This window comes from Branchiostoma belcheri, unplaced genomic scaffold, assembly GCF_001625305.1.
Source record: "Branchiostoma belcheri isolate BF01 breed outbred unplaced genomic scaffold, Haploidv18h27 scaffold3, whole genome shotgun sequence".
Lineage (NCBI taxonomy): Eukaryota > Metazoa > Chordata > Leptocardii > Amphioxiformes > Branchiostomatidae > Branchiostoma > Branchiostoma belcheri.
The window spans coordinates 2,397,050-2,413,465 of NW_017803909.1; the positions used below are offsets into that span (position 1 = coordinate 2,397,050).

At 43.3% G+C, this 16,416-nt stretch overlaps 4 protein-coding genes across 5 annotated transcripts in view; 3 read left to right on the plus strand and 1 right to left on the minus strand.

Moving 5' to 3' along the window:
* The window catches only part of LOC109473337 (golgin-45-like), a 1,957-nt gene extending 756 nt beyond the window's left edge, over positions 1-1,201 (plus strand). The window contains exon 2 of the mRNA XM_019773203.1: positions 3-1,201. Within this exon, the coding sequence (XP_019628762.1) occupies positions 3-667 (665 nt within the window). The 3' untranslated portion in view covers positions 668-1,201. The remainder of the gene's footprint in view (positions 1-2) is intronic.
* Positions 1,202-1,565: 364 nt separating this feature from the next.
* On the plus strand, positions 1,566-6,632 carry LOC109473963 (trimeric intracellular cation channel type A-like). Of its 2 annotated transcripts, none has more exons than XM_019774152.1 (5): positions 1,566-1,922; positions 2,534-2,690; positions 3,865-4,049; positions 4,681-4,768; positions 5,133-6,632. In XM_019774152.1, the coding sequence occupies exons 1-5, from the start codon at positions 1,787-1,789 to the stop codon at positions 5,356-5,358; spliced, it is 792 nt and encodes a 263-aa protein (XP_019629711.1). In that variant the 5' UTR covers positions 1,566-1,786; the 3' UTR covers positions 5,359-6,632. The 2 variants fall into 2 exon arrangements, with proteins under 2 accessions (XP_019629711.1, XP_019629710.1); XM_019774151.1 differs by lacking the exon at positions 3,865-4,049 and adding an exon at positions 3,327-3,511 and having other exon boundaries at positions 1,570-1,922.
* A 409-nt stretch (positions 6,633-7,041) lies between these two features.
* On the plus strand, positions 7,042-13,741 carry LOC109473846 (malignant fibrous histiocytoma-amplified sequence 1 homolog). The gene is made up of 4 exons (XM_019773956.1): positions 7,042-7,269; positions 8,495-12,922; positions 13,173-13,282; positions 13,558-13,741. Exons 2-4 carry the CDS (start codon positions 8,701-8,703, stop codon positions 13,711-13,713), a joined length of 4,488 nt encoding a protein of 1,495 aa, XP_019629515.1. The 5' UTR covers positions 7,042-7,269; positions 8,495-8,700; the 3' UTR covers positions 13,714-13,741.
* Positions 13,742-13,855: 114 nt separating this feature from the next.
* LOC109473849 (alpha-N-acetylneuraminide alpha-2,8-sialyltransferase-like) overlaps positions 13,856-16,416 on the minus strand; it is a 4,613-nt gene continuing 2,052 nt past the window's right edge. Inside the window, exons 6-7 of the mRNA XM_019773960.1 lie at positions 14,751-14,904; positions 13,856-14,157 (exon numbers count right to left, since the gene is read on the minus strand). Coding sequence (XP_019629519.1) covers positions 13,928-14,157; positions 14,751-14,904 — 384 coding nt within the window. The 3' untranslated portion in view covers positions 13,856-13,927. The remainder of the gene's footprint in view (positions 14,158-14,750; positions 14,905-16,416) is intronic.

Sequence of the window (16,416 nt, forward strand, 5' to 3'; positions counted from 1 at the left end):
AGGCAGCGACTTGCAGTATCAGTTTGAGAGGATGGCCAGGGAAAAGGCACAGCTCTCCGTGGACCACGACAACCTTGTACAACAATATGCAGACCTGTCAGAGGAGGTGGAAAGGCTGTCCATCCAGTGTGACGTGTGGAGGAGCAAGTTCCTGGGGAGCAGGACACAGGTCAGCCAGCTGATCGACCTGAGGAACGCCATCTACCAACAGTTTGGAAAAGCGCAGGCAGCCATCGACAATGTCATGAAGGAGAGAGCACCTATCAGGAAGGAGATGGTGGAGACATACCGGCTGCTGGACCAACTGGTGAAGGCGCTACGCTGGGGAAAGCCACAACCGCTTCAACAGGCTGCAAACCCAAGGAACATGAAGGAACTTGTTCAAGCTAACCACCGGCTGGTCTCAGCCGTATCTGCACAGCTGCTAGGGAACATAAAGCCAATGAACTCTGCAAACCAAGAAACAGTGGAAAGTGGCATTGGTCTAACAAATGCAGAGGCTGCTGCGACACAGGTGCTGAATATGAACTTTGACCTCCAATTACTTAGCCCAGAAAGTGCGGCTCCAGTTGGGAAGATGAGTGGTCGCTTCCATCCACAACATAAGTATGAGGAGATCACTGTGAACTGTTGCAACAAATGCAAGGGAGAAATCAAAGTAGTCTAAGCAATGTTGGGAACAGTTTTCTGCTACAAAAAAAAATGTACATTTTCTAGAGACTGCAGGTTTGCTAAATACAGTAAGGTAGCCTCAGAAATTGTATGTGCTGCCAAGGAAATACTTCTTTTTTGCGTGTTATATATTGACAACTGTTAGCAAGTTCTCTTTACTGCTTTTTGTATTTATAAATGTATCAATAAAAGTAAGTGGGCCATAGAAGCTATTTCAGTATTAAGGGGAATATGCAATATGATGTATTGAAAACATTTTGTTGCTTATCCTGGCCTTCTGCTAATGTGAAACATGTAACGTTAACTATATACTTTTTGTTGCTCAGTTCTTAGCCATGAACAAGTTTATCACGTTACTAGCCCTGTTTTATAAGGAAAACATTCACTTTATTCACTTCTAGATCTGAGTTATACATGTATGATTGAGAGGTAGAGCTAGACCAGTTTTCAACATATATGAATTACAGTTTTGTTGCTGGCAGTCCACCTTTTTGTAAACAGAAAATACATGTACAACTTTTTCCATTCATTGTGATTGTGTTCGAAGTCAATTATTTGCCCTGTCACTTCTGTGTGCAGAGTAGATCTAAAGCTTGCTTGTCATAATAATTACAAGGAGCAATATATTAATTCCAGGAGGTTAAATCTAGATCTCCTTGATAAATTCTATCATACTTCAACGAAGTTCAAGTCTTTGGGGTCCTGTGTAAGCCAGGGAAATTCAGTTATTTATTTACATCTAAGTTGGTGAAATATATAATGCCCCCACCTCCTTGGCTTTGCATTGATTGATGTGAAGACAATTTGAAGTGGCTACAATTTAGCACCGGAAAAGCTGTGAAAGTATTTCCCCACATCAGAGTTGACACGCGCCACGCCCATTTATAGGCAGCCCACCAATGAGGTAGCAGCAATCCGTAACACAAACACTGACACATGATACAAATGATCGGCGTCCCAGGGAAGTCAGTCGGATGTAGAAGCAGGCCTGGCTTGAGCTAGACGTAAGTTGAGCTCCCACGAATGTGAGCTATTTGCGGGCTAGGCGGGAACACCAACCATACTTCAAAACTAGTGGACAAGGCGTAGGGGAGGGGAGCAGCAGACTGTAGCCATGGAAGGCCCGGACTTGGGCGCGTTCTCGTTCGGGCTGGACGATCTAGCCGAGGCGTTCGCTTCTCTGTCCATGTTCCCGATATTCGAGATCGCCCACTACATACTGATGTGCCAAGCCGTCAGGTCTGATTCAGGTAAGGTAGCCGTAGTTTAGACAGCCTGTAACACTGGTTAGATGGTTAACGTGGCAACTGTGAAATCTACTTCCGCCATTTTGTCTCCGCGCGCTTTTTTCGACGAGATGTGCTGGCAAACGTTACTTAGGGGTCAGGAGAGGTCAAATGCAAACGTTAGGAGTCCCTGTAACGTTCACTCTGGCTAGATAAATAACATATCAGCAACAGGAGATATGGCGAGGAGATCAAAATGAAAACTAGAGTACCGTATATTATCAGCTTATCTTTTGTGACGTAAATAGAAATAATTGCGGGTAACGCCCACTTTTTTGCATGCATGTTTACATTATAGTATTAGTGGTCGTGAATTGAACAAAACGCAGAAACCGAGAACGGTTAGTAGGTTATGGCATGCTGCCTTCCAAGGAAGTGTCATTTGAGTCACATATGTATTTTTTTCAAAATTTCTAGAAATATGTTGTTTGCCCATCACAATAAAGTATTTATAAGCACCATATGAATGAAGCAGCAACATCATTGAACAGCAATATCACTGCTCCTTAGTATTTGATATTCTCTGTCTTCAGCCTAAATACAAACTCAAATCATGTTCTCTGTGCCCCCCTCAGGTGGACTCACCCTGTCCAGGAAGCACCCCCTGGCCAACTGGGTGTGCTGCATGTTGATGTGTTCCGCAGGGGGGTTCATCAGCAGTCTCCTCCTCGGGCTGCCATTGATAGGTCCACTCAGCAAGACCCCAAATGTTCTGCTGGCTTCTGCCATCTGGTAAGTACTAGTAGGCACTACCTACAATCTCAGAAGTTCATAGTGATAACCAATGCCTTAACTGTTCACTATTTGCTTTTGCAAATCCACAATCTATGTGTAACTGTAACTCTAAAACATTAGACTACTAAAAATGTAGTTAGTAGTGAACACTGCAGGTATTTTTGTATCTAGGTCACCTGTGATTGAGATGGTGTCTTTCTATTTGCCACCTGTACTCCATGACCTGCCAGCTTTTGTCCTTGTATTGACATATCCTGACACTGGCATGCAGCTCTGTGATGGACAAGTTGAATCCTATTCTATCAACTCTAAATGGGGCGAAGGAGGTTGTTTAGTTCCTCCAAATTTTATTTTGGGGCTACTTTTACCCCTAAAGTGGGCTGGACCATTTTTCATTATATTGAAAATGACCCATTTTTGGGGGGTAAGTTCATAACATGTAAAACTATTTTTTGCTTTAATTATGATATGTGTCTGAATTTGAAGTTCACCGACATATATTGTTCCATAAATGCTATTGCTCACTTTTTTGAGACATAGAAAGGTAATTACTAACAGTCCCACAATGAAGGTGAGTGTGTCCATCTATACCCAAGTGTGTTGACGTTGAAGGTATATTTTCTATTTCCACAGGTATGTGGTGTTTTATGCACCCTTTGATGCCTTTCACAAGGTGGTGACTTTTCCCCCGATACTGATGCTTGTTTACTGTGTGAAGGAACTTCACCGTTCACACACGATACTGGGAGGGGTCCTCAAAGCACGGAAAGTGTATTCCTCAGGCATCATAGTGCAAATTTGCATTGGCATTGTGCATGGTAAGTTGGTCACCAGCAGGCACCATCTGTATTGCTACTTGTTCATCCAAAGTTGAATTTGCTGTTGAAAGCATCAATGATGATGAAATGTGTTTTGATACAGAACGTTCTGAAAAAGACTACAGAAAATAGGTAAGGAACTGTTTCACCAGTATGAGTAGATTGTGCTTTGTAAACAAACAAATTTCATTTTGGATGAAGGTTGTAGCTTTCACGATGGTCCCTTATGATTTTGACTAAGCTATGACCTTACATCCACAGCTGCCACCAGTGTCTTCAGAATACAGGGGAACAACAGGAAATGTTCTGTCACCTGTCTCATGCCTTGTGTTTTATCCACTGTGTTTCACCAGGTACCTTGAGTTTTATGCACCGTTCGACCTGTTCCACAAGGCGGTGACATTCCTACCAATAAAACTTGTCGTCCTCAGTCTCAAGGAAATCCGCCGGGCACACAAGGTGCCTGATGGTATAGCAACAGCAGCTAAGGTCCATCCTCATGGCTATGTAGCACATGTTGTCATTGCTTGTGTCAAAGGTAAGGGTAATGCTTACAACGTAGGCTTGGAACGTGCACTGCTTGTTGCTGAACACCCTCCCAAACAATTCTTTCTTCTTGATTTGCTTTAATGTTTTTTTTTGTTTGGGCACAATGACCTACCCACTAGCTTAGTGTTTGAAGTCACCGTGTCAGTGCTGAATAATGAAGAACTGGCTCTCAATATTAAAGAAAAGAGGAAGAAACCAACTTTGTTTGATTCTGTGGCTTTTTCTAGTCCCTGCCTGACTCCAACAATTCACCTTCACAAAGTTGTTCTCTTGCTTGTAATTTTTGTCTGCTCTGTGAGCTTGATACATCAATTTTAAACACATGCAATATTGATTTTATCATTAACATTTGCTCCTTATGTTCACTTTGAGTGGAATTATCAGCCCATAACTGCTGGTTGTGTGAGTGTGATCATTGCTGTGTGATTAACATAACCCCCTCCCTACAGACAAGTAGCTAGCGCTCCCTTGCAGTCCATCAAACTTTGCAATTTTGGCCAACTTTGGTTAGTCTACATAAGTTCTTTTTGGCAGACTACATCCAGGCCAGGAAGAACTTTATGTATTTGTCCATTGTGGCATTACAATTGAATATGAGTATCATTGCTTGTGATGTACAGGTGCTGGTAGTGGCTTCATGTTAAACTTCCAACGTCTGGTCAGGGGGAAATGGTCGCCAGAGACAAATCAGATTCTTCACCCAACAGTGTGAGTATTAACATAATATCTTTTGTACATTGATATTTTAAATTTCATGTCAGTCTCTTGAAAGCTTAGGGTAGGATAGAATGTGGGAAAATGCAGGATTACTTAGAAAGTGGAACATTTTCCCATTGTAGAAATCAAGGAAAACATTTTTTCTCCTTTATCATAAACAAGCAGTACATTGCCTTTTAATATCTTATTCACAAAATATTCCCTGCCAGTTCCATCCATAGCTGGTTAACTAGAAGGATTGAATAAAAATGCTGTTATCATTAAAAAATAGAAGACACAAAATGTGGGCCTTGTGTATGTTGATAGCATGATGTGTATGTTGATGTAGCATAATAATTTTGTTTTATATTTCCAGTGTACTGAAGGAGTGCCTTATATCTGCTATCCTGTTCACCACTGGGGTACTGCCAATCAACCAGGACCAGCTCCTTCTCCTCACCGGCATTGTCATGGTCATTGTCAAGGTCACCTTGACCCTCACAAATGTCAGCGACCCCTTCAAGCCTATAGAGAATGTTCTGTGTATGCCCATATTTGGTAAGGTGGAGGCTATGGCCGCAGAGAAGAAGAAGAAGGAGTAGATTTTTCTGAAACTTCAGTATTTTTGGAATCAAAGTGACTCTAGCCAACTCAGAATCAAACAACAAATGTTAATGATGAAAATGCATAATTTTGATGACAATTTTCCAAAGAGAGATTGTGTAGGGATAGATTCAGGCAGCACTGAATGCTGGTCCGATCATTAACTACTATACAAATATATATTCAAGTTTTAAATCAAAGTGGTGCTCTGCAGGTCTCCAAAATAGTGTCAAATTAGGATATTGTTTCAGTGAAAGTGTGCCATATCAATGTTTGAGAGTTTTCAAGGTAGATTTGAAAGAGACGGTGTGACATGAGAAATATACATGTAGAACTATCTTTTGTCAGTTTTGATGTTGCAACCTTTCCAAACTCAAGCTCTCCAAAAACATTTATTTTGATGAAAGCACATCTTTCTGGTAACATTTCCAAATGTTTTTATACAAACTGGTCAAGTTTTATGCTTATTGTACTGCTGCTTGATAATGATTACCACATATCTTTGCATTTGTGGTTGTTTTATGAAGGGCTGTCATACATGTCCATGTACTTGGAAACTGTTAGTATAGCTCATTGCATCTTCTCAATTTTATGTAAACTTGTTTGTTGGTTGTAGGCATTGTTTTGGTTTGCTATACATCTGTGCAGTGATGTTTACACAGAGTCTGGAACTGTGAGGTTACTAGTTTTCAGCCAAAAAAGTCAATGCAGTCATATGTAGCACTGATTACAGATATCTGTCCACATCGGCATTCATTTTGGATTGCTAGATAGATTTGTACAATATGTCTTGTACATATTTAGGTAGATAACCCTGTAGGTTCATAGTTGTGTGCTATTGTTATTACTCAAAGTACAGCACAAGCAGTCATTTTCAAAATTCAGGGATTCACATGCCTCCATTAAACTGATTGGTGAAATTTTGGGTTAATAAACATAATGATAACGGATAATAATATTTATGCACAACAGCACATTGGGACCTTTTTAAGGATATTTGTGTGCTGTGTAGAAATGTGCCATCATGTAGGCTTTTTTCTTCTTTTTTTTCACCACTCTATGGAAGTGTTAAACAAGCTACTTGCAATGATGCCCAAAAGAAATAATGATATTGTAGGTGCCACAGCTAAGACCCAGAGACAAAATGTACTTGATACTGATAGTACTAGTAAGTGAGATGTATGAAGTTTTGCTATAATGCTGGTGATATTTGTATATTACTGGCCCCTTTGATATACCACGAGACAGCAATAAAGCATTTCCTCTGCTATTATCAGGTCTTGTATTAATTGTGCACAAAAAGCTATATAAACCCAGGAAAAGGAGATGCTAGAATGGCATATTCACTATACTACGTTGATCAACTCATTGTGTAGTCATGTCACGGCGCTGTGTTTCTGAGAACCCTCAAGGCATGAAAGTTCCACTTTCGAAAACGTGGTAGGAAAACGGATGAGGGGATGGAGAGACCTTTACTCTGAATTAACTAATTAATGGAGCCTTTCTTAAAGAAAGGCCCAATTAAGAGGTCACTTATAATGAAACAGGGAAGTGAGGGACGGGCCAGGAAGCATGGTTGTAGGGGCGCTGCAAGGACTCTTAAGCCATGTAACGTTATGACCTCATCCGGTATGTAACGTTATAGGCTGAACCAAGGCGGTATCAATGATTTGTCCCCATTACAAGGAAACACCGTGATTCAGAAAACACGTCTATTGTATGAAGATCCTTAACGTCTCAGTTACACCCTACGCCACGAAAACAAAGCACTGGACGCCTACCTGCCCACCACCCCAAGCCTGAATTGTTTCGATGACTCACATGAACCAGTAAAAATTGACGTCACTGTAAAGGTCGATCCGTATCCAGACAAGATGTGGGGACATGTCCTGCTCCAGGACAGTGGCAAGGTACGTGGACGTGAATCCAGTGCAGCTGTAAGAAGTTGTTTACGGTGTTAATATGACAGTCGCAAGGTAAGGACGTGTCAGGAGTACAAATGAGTTCAGTACACCAGTGTCTACGATAGTAGAATGCGTTTTTCTCGTGCCCCCCTCCCAAGGACGTATTAAACATAACGCCCTTGCCCTTCCCAACTTTCCCTTCCCAATCTTAAGTTCCGCCTAGTACTAGGTGTTAACTTGTAGCCGTAGCGACTGTTGTATGGCTTCGGCTTGGCTTGGCTTATGTAACGTAATAAACAGCCGCCATGGCCAAGTCACTATCGTCAGTGACGCGCCAGTGCAGATCTCCGTCATGTCATGTGTTATCAGATTTTGAGTTACATATATCATAATCGAGGTAATGGGTAAGTTGATGTGCCATAAGTTCGTATTACTGACATATAATAAAGGCAGACTGATACTGATAACCGATCATTACTACATGCCAAACATTGCCTCTTCAGGATGTACTCGTAGCTGTTGAGTAAACGTGAATACTGATAGTATGTACTCAGTACGATACACCGCCGTAGTTAAACAGGTCATGTAGTTGCTACCGACAGGTGCCAACGTGTATAAACTGAGTGTTACAGTTAATACTACATGAGCGAGTATTAGTATGCTACCATGGAGCGAAGCCTTGCCAGTAACACATGTACATACGCTGCTAGAGCCCTGTACTACAAGTATGATTAAGTCGGTATTCCCATCTAAACTTGCACATAACCTGTCCTCGTGACCGGTACCGGTACGTATGTTTGGTTAGGTGTTACTGTACAACAATAGAGAGTTGGGAGAAGGTAAATATAGCAGGCCATAATTTTATCCCAGTCTGCAACTGACCCCTAATTTATGAAAAATGCAAAAACGGAAATAACACGAAGGGATTCTTAACAACACTGTTAAGGATTAAAACTTCTTCCTTCCTCCACTATGCCCGTGATCACAAGCAACATGGTACATGTAGTTGTTAACGGATTGTATTGGTGCCGTGTGCATTTTGGGGCAGTACAGATCTGGGACCGGGCCAAATACAGTGCGTTGTGTCACGAGTTAGATCATCATAGAGTGTGAAAGATTCGTTTCTTTATGATATGTGTAGGAGGTGTGGATGCGATTGGAGGGATATACCATTACAATTCACATGATATTACTGCAGTGATTAAATTTCATGTTATTTGTTGTTTCACAGATGGACTATCAGAACTCTGTAAAGAAAGAAAGAGAGAGATGGTCCCTGCAAAGTAAGGACAGTATGCGTTGCAGACGTTTCTATAGACACCAAGTAGAAGAGTGGCGGAAGAGACGTGATGCTTCCCAATCTTATGACTGGGCGAACGATTTCTCCTCATGTAAACCGACCCTAGACCGTCTTGGGGGGTTGTTCATAAATTAGTAATGATGGAGAAAGTACAAAGTCCTGCATCGCTCCAAGAGGAGGCAATGGCGCTGGACCTTGTGCCCCGCAAAAACTGTGATGATCAGTGGGAGATAGATCTGTCTTGTCGGGGCCTTACAGAGATACCTCCTGAGATCTTTCACATAACCGACGACTTACAAGTTCTAAATCTCTTTGGAAACAACATCGAGCACATTTCGGGCGACATCGGACAGTTGCTAAGGCTTAAAAAGTTGGATTTGGGTTCCAACAGCCTAACCTCACTACCTCCACAACTATGCAGTTTGATCGAGCTAGAGGAGTTGAACTTGAATGACAACCATCTAACTACATTGCCAGACAAATTCGGTCGCCTCAGAGCGCTGCAAGTTTTGTATCTAAAGGACAACGCGCTCAAAGATTTGCCACATTCCATATGTGACATAGAAGAACTTGAGCGTCTATACATCACCAACAACATGATTGAACGTTTACCCGATGACTTTGGAAGACTGAAAAGCCTTAAAGACTGCTACATAAGTTCAAATAGATTACGATTTCTTCCAGACTCTTTCTGTGAGATGGAAAATCTCGTGAAAGTGAACTTGTCTGACAACGCGATAGAAAAACTACCCGACCGCATAGGAAATCTTGTTAACGTTAAAAATCTCTATCTCCGTGGAAACAAGCTGACGAAACTTCCAATGTCTTTCGGCGAGTTACAATTGCTGGAATCACTCACACTGTCTGGGAATGGGTTACTGGAGCTGCCAAGTACTTTCGGCGAGTTGTCCTCGCTGAAGGTGGTATATCTGATGAACAATGACATCAAAGCTCTCCCAGATAGCATCTGTGAACTGAAAAATCTACGTCACCTAAACCTCTCCAACAATAAGCTGAGGATGCTACCCGAAAGTATTGGCAACATGTCGGCCTTAAAGATACTAGATCTGGACAAGAACCAGCTCGTGGACTTCCCCATATCGATTCAGCATCTGGATAACCTGCGGCATCTGCGTTTGTCTGCCAACAAGATAGTCCAACTGCCCAGACACATCGGGCTTCTACGAAACATCAGAGAAATCGACGTGTCAAATAACCACCTACAACAGTTTCCTAAGGAACTGTGTGGACTGCCAACTTTGCAATCCTTGATCCTAGATGGGAACAACATTTCTACAATGCCTAATAGCGTTCAAAAGTTGGCCAAGTTAACAGCTTTGCATTTGAACAATTGTAAATTTGAGGAAATACCCTCACAGATAGCCCTACTGCCTTCCTTGCGACAGTTAGAAATGTCAGACAATATGGTATGTGCAATACCAGACAGCATATTCTCATTAGATCATTTGAGTATTCTCAAGCTAAATGGTAACAAGATCCGCACGATACCGAAACAAATGGAAAAGCTCCAACTCGAAGTGCTTTCTCTCAGCGGTAATTGTATCAGGTCACTACCTGATGATTTTGGAAACTGCCAAACACTGAGAGCTTTGAAGCTCCTAGGAGCTGAATTCGATGTCTTTCCTCCACAGTTGCAGAGAATCCGCAATCTGAGAACATTGCATATAACCTGCGACAAGCTAGGGGGATTACTAGACCAGCGTAGCGGTGCCAATGTACTGGGTTTCATCAACCACGTGGATGATATGGTTTTGGAGGTCAAAACAGTCAAGTCAATATGGACTCCCAAGAACGATCTAGAAAGATACCAGCGAAGAGTGAAGAAAGGCCATGACGGTAGAGAGACTCTCAATCTATCTCAGCAAGGCATCGCACAGTTACCTACCGCGGTCGTGGCCATTGAAGAAATCGAAGTGCTCGATCTCACTGGTAATCAGATTAAGTCACTGCCAGCAGCTATCTCCCATTTGAAACGTCTGACAGTGTTGCGAGTCGACTACAACAAGCTTCAACTCCTTGCAGATAACGTCTGCTGTTTGTATAGGTTAGAAGAGTTCAGCGCAGTAGGAAATAACCTCACTCGACTGCCTCCTGGATTTGAATCCCTACGGCGCCTGAAGAGATTGCGACTATCCCATAATAGTTTTGAAATCTTCCCCCCTAACGTTGAAAACCTGAAACGATTGGAATGCCTTGATGTTTCCGGTAACGTGCTGCGATCACTACCGCAGAGAATAGACAGACTTGAAAGCCTCAAGGTCCTGAAGGCATCGTCAAACAAACTCACAGTACTGCCCAGTGGCCTGTTTAAGATGACGACCATTCGAGAGCTGTATGTGGATGATAATTTGATCAAGACAATCCCGGCTGAGATCTGCGATCTTACGAGGCTCGAGAACTTTGGAAAAGAACACGTTGACAACAATCCTCTAACCAGCCCACCAGTTGACATGTTTGAACATGGACTGGAAGGACTCTCCAAGTATTTTGACGACATGCATGTCTCGTCGGCAAGCGAGCTGCCGATAGGCAAGGTCGTGCTGCTGGGAGAGGTGTTTGCGGGAAAGACTAGCCTGGCAAATGCACTGCAGTTGGGGCATTCTAAGTTAACCAACGTGGAGGACAGAACGGAAGGCATCAATGTCAACAGCACCAGGTTGGGTGGGCAGATCCTTGCAACCCTGTACGACTTTGGAGGTCACGAGTCCTACCGATTAACTCACCAGTTTTTCCTCACAATGTACGCACTGTTCATTGTCATTGTGGACATGAGTACTTATAAAGACACCGCAGACTCTTTCGAACAGGCGGTAGGATGCTGGGTAGACTTTGTTCGTGCAAGAGTGAACAGGGCAGTGGTGCACATAGTAGGCACTAAGGCCGACATTTGTACAGAATCAGACCTTTCTGTAAAGAGTCAGTCTATCCTACGGAGATTGAAAACTTTGGGTGCGTCCTACTCTAGGTGTCTAAGGGAGCAGATTGGGGTCATACGTGAGGCGATGGAGCATTTCGGCAGCCTTCTTCCGACACATCTTTGCTATGGAATGGACATGGAATCCCTTCAGCGACGAAAAAGAGAGTTGGAGAGGATGTTGGAAAATGCACCAGTACTTCCGACGACTGTAGACATTGTCAGTTCCAGTGAGGACTTGCGTGGCATTGCTGAGCTAAAGAAGAATGTTGAAAGCATGATAATGAACGAAGAACTTTTTCTCAGACCGAAGGTTCCACGGTCATGGACTGCCTTATCGAATATGATAGCTGCCTCGGGCAAGGCAGCAACGCATGGGTACATGACATGGTCGGACATTGTAGCAGAGAGCGAAGGAAATACAGGCCTTTCCGAAGACAGCACAGTGTTAGCATTATCGCATCTACACAGCGTCGGTGTTGTTCTCCATTTTAGGGACAAACCAGGTCTGGCCAAGTTCGTCTTCCATGACCCAAATTGGCTGATTCGCGTTTTCGCGATGGTCGCTAAGAACAAAAACCAAGACCGAAAACAGGAGCTCATGTCAATGTCTCCTATGGAGGACGAACGGTTCCAAACGCTGTCACCAACTTTGTTCAGAAACGCAGTTGACGACCTGTTCGAGCGAGGCTCAATGTGGGATTGCCTTTTGAGGTGTTTTTGGCACGAACTCAATATATCGGATGACGTCTTCCAAATGTTGGTCAACCTGCTCGAAATGTTTGACCTGTGCTACCGGTTTTCAACGGCGTCACCTGGTTCCCGTGGTGCCATGAACTGCTTTCGTTTCCCATGGTTCCTAGAGAACAGCCCCACCCAAATGTACAAAAAGCTGTGGGTAAGCTCGGCCATCAAAGACAGACAGGTAGAAGTTAGGGTTCGGTTTGAAATCATCAGCTACTGCCCTGTAGGTTTGTTTGAACGCTTGTCTGTACAGATCAATGATCTCGTGACTAGGGTTACCGAATGGAAGGACGGAACTCTCGTGAGGACATCAAACGACAGGCTCCTGTTGCTGCAGCGCACGAAGGAACATAACGTGACGTATCTACTTCTTGCCACACGTGTACCGGGGCGTGAGCTGGACCAAGGATGGGCAGATCTCATGCCTATCGTGAGCAAAGCTGCTGGACTGCTCAAGGAATGGCCAGGTGTGTTGTCGTATTTGTTCGTGGACTGCGGACATTGTTTCGGGAGGCTGGACAGTCAGGAATGGTCGGATTTGTCCTCCCGGGAAATCGGTCACTTTCCCGGAGAGGTACTGTATACAGACCGTCCAGATCACCTGACCTGCCCCCGTACCGGAGACGACATCAACCCAGCTTTGGTGTACCCCTCTTCACCACCCCGGAAGTCCAATCCAGGTAAGTTATTCTACAAGAAAATGGAATGCCATTTACAACAAAATTTGTCCTATTTCATACACAGCCGGGACAGGTCCTGATTCCAAGAATTCTTCAAAAGGCCGGGATTTTTACCTACTCTCTAACTGCAGAACAGATCATCTAGCCGACTATTTTAGCACCTTCCTAGCGATTACTATGTCAAGTACAACCTAAATCTAACGCTTGAAGCACACGTGAACTTGTCATGTTACCCTTTTTTAATCTATAGGCCTTCTCAGTGACGTAGGAATGTTACGCCTTGCAAAGCAGCTCGGGAAGGAATGGAAAAGTCTTGCCATTGAGCTAGGATTCACCCCGGCAGAAATCCAGCGCTTACAAGTAAGTGAGCTACGCCAATGATAACGTTAATGATATTTATTAGTCGCTGCAATACACATATTTTGCAGGACATAAATATATCCGACCTATTGCATAGATTTTACTTTTTAGTTGCTACTGGCAAATGATACTGTGCTTTTTTGAATGACACTGAGTACATAAGAGACCCATTAAAGCCTGGTACACATCATGCTTTTGCAACTGTATCAAAACCAACCCTGCAAAGAAAACCCTATTGACAGAGTTAATTTGACTTTGATTTTCACTCTTGACAGAGTGATAACCCGTTCAGCACCGCGGACAGCATCTTCTCGATGCTGGTGCAGTGGAGGCGCCGCCAGGGGGCGTCAGTAAACGTAAGCGCCTTGGCAGCAGCCCTGACCGCCGCTGGCAGGAAGGACCTGGCTGACAGCGTTTTGGAGGATCTGTGATAGTAGTATCGAAACAGTTACTAACGTTAAATGCCAAAATCTTAATCTTGCCACGATGTCCAATTACAATAATTTACATGCTTGGGTATATGATAAGTATGATTAATATTTCCGAATAAGTATATAACCGAAATATACTGTGCAGTATATTGATAAGATATCGAACCTAATGGTGCGAGTGATAAACTGGACTTAACATAGACGAGCTGACGTACTATCTGCAATTTCCAGTTATCAGTTGCAAAACACCCTGATTGTGGAGCTGTGAAAGTTTTTCAAACTCCTTGTCCATTTCGTGCCAGCTGTTGTTCAACCCTCCACTATCCACGGACTTGTAGTAGTGATAGCGGACCGGCCGGCCCTCCCTGTCCGTACGGAACGGCCAGAACCCGTAGATATTAACCTGATCACACAGCTCCAGGGCCACGGAGGTGTAGTAGAAACCTGGTGAACAAAAAGGAAATGCCTTATACCCTTTTCCCACTAGGATAGAATTGTCCGGATCCAGCCGAATTGATTCGCTTTGATCCGGCTTTAATCCAGCTTCCAACCGGATCGGAACCGAATCTAGCCGGGTCGAAGCCGGATCAAAGCGAATCGATTCCGCTCGATCTGGACAATTTTATCCTAGTGGGAATGGGGCCTTACGCTTCTACTATAATTCTATATACTTGCATCGGCATTTTCTCCCTGTCGCTCGACATTAATAATGCAAAGATCAATGCAATGGCTGTGCTGAAGTATGCATGCCAAGGTTATCGTTACGATGTGCAACTAGAAAAGTAATCCTGTACCAGAGGTCTTTTTGTAATAGCTTTACAAAAATGCTTGGAGATTCTTGTACTCGATCAAACCCAATCAGACCTCTTGCTACACAGCAGCTTACACAGTTATCAACCGCCGATTTATGATAACAAACCAATAAAACTGTACCTATTGATGGTTCTATCCTGCCCTCTGCCTTAGAAATTACTGTGTATTTGCTAGATAAAGATTCAACCCCCCTCAGAATCCAATGTGATTATTTGTTCTCTTACCTGAAGAAAAGTTTATCTTTCTCTTCTTTAGCTTCAGTCCTAGTTCTCCCCAAGTCTGTATTGCCTGTTTGACATGGATGGGACTGATGAACAGTGGCACTACAGAGGAGTTGCTGGACCGTAGTACCTCGGCGATATTGAGCAAAGCCTCGATCTGTTGGGGTTGGGGTTAGGAAAAGTTTTAGAAACATTTCGCACCTATGGGTACTATAGCTGTTTTTCTTTGACCATGATTGGACAAGATGTTCATAGTTGTTCTCCATCGTGTGCTTTCCTATAATGTCTAGTTAGTGCACAACAGTGTTAAAGATATACTGTGTTTTTTTCCTTGAACACCTACATTTTTCTCAGACCGTAAACTTTTTTTGATACCACCATGAACATAAAGTGAATTACAGTACTGAGTCAAGATGCTCTTTTTACACAACCAAGTCTTTTATTCAGCTCAGCCGACGTTTCGGTGACCGCTGAATAAAAGACTTGGTTATGTAGAAAAAGTCTCTTTACTCAGTGACCTACCAACCTGATGATCGAAACTATTCACGGATGGATTACAGTACATATAATCATTGTATGCTACACAACTAACTGTGGACAGCATTACTGATATGTTTACACCCCCACCCCCCACCCATTCCCATTCCTTACGTTTTTGAGGACTGTGAAAGGTGCCGACACGATGAAGGTGTCCTGACCGTACTGGTCATGCAGGTGGTGAAGGAACTTCTTCTGTCCGGTACCGGTCTTCAGAAGCGCCCACCTGTACAGGATCACACAATATACGTATCAGCATTGGCTTATGCTGCAAAAATGTTATTTGCTGAGCTCATGCAAAACGTTTGGTGTATCAATGACTTCATTATTTACTCTGATGAAACTGGCGCCAACGTTTGGTGCGTTTCAGTCAAGAAGCCCGTCAAGGTTGTATCAAACCTTCTCTGAGTGCTGATAAAATCATCAGATAATACATGTCTTGAAAACGGCATACCGAACGTTATTTGAACAGCCGAATGCATGGCCCTTAAATGCTATGCCACATACATGAACATGGAGTTTTTCGGCTATGCATTCAAATTCATGACCATGCGATCGAAAAGAATAACAACACATCTAAGAAGCTCACTTCGTTCTCTTTAAATTTCATCAAGGTTTGCAGCCAACATATCCTCTTACTTGGATCTCATTCTATCCCGACTGGTTGTGACCATGTTCGTGCGTGTGCCGATGTCGTCCAAGTACGGAGGACACACAGGAGGCATGTTGAACCTGTAGTAAAAAACGGGGGATAGTAGTGCTCAGACTCCACCAGCTTGTAAGTCTAGATCTCTAAATCTCTTTTTCTAATTAAAGACATTTAATTAAAGACATAAACGTTTATGTTGTCTTCCCGTGTTTTAATCCCGGATAACAGCTTACCTAATGACAAAATCGCCGGAATCTATTTTTTGACCGCATTTTCTTCCAGTCAAGATGCCGCTGTTGCCAACCAAACTACAAACTCCTAACGACCGGTTGACGAAAGGACTGACCTGTGATAGAGGACAGACAAAGTAATGTAGAAGCACTCCAAACGCATGCACGTACGCACGCACACACGCACGCACGCACACACACACACACACACACACACACACACACACACACACACACACGCACACACACACAC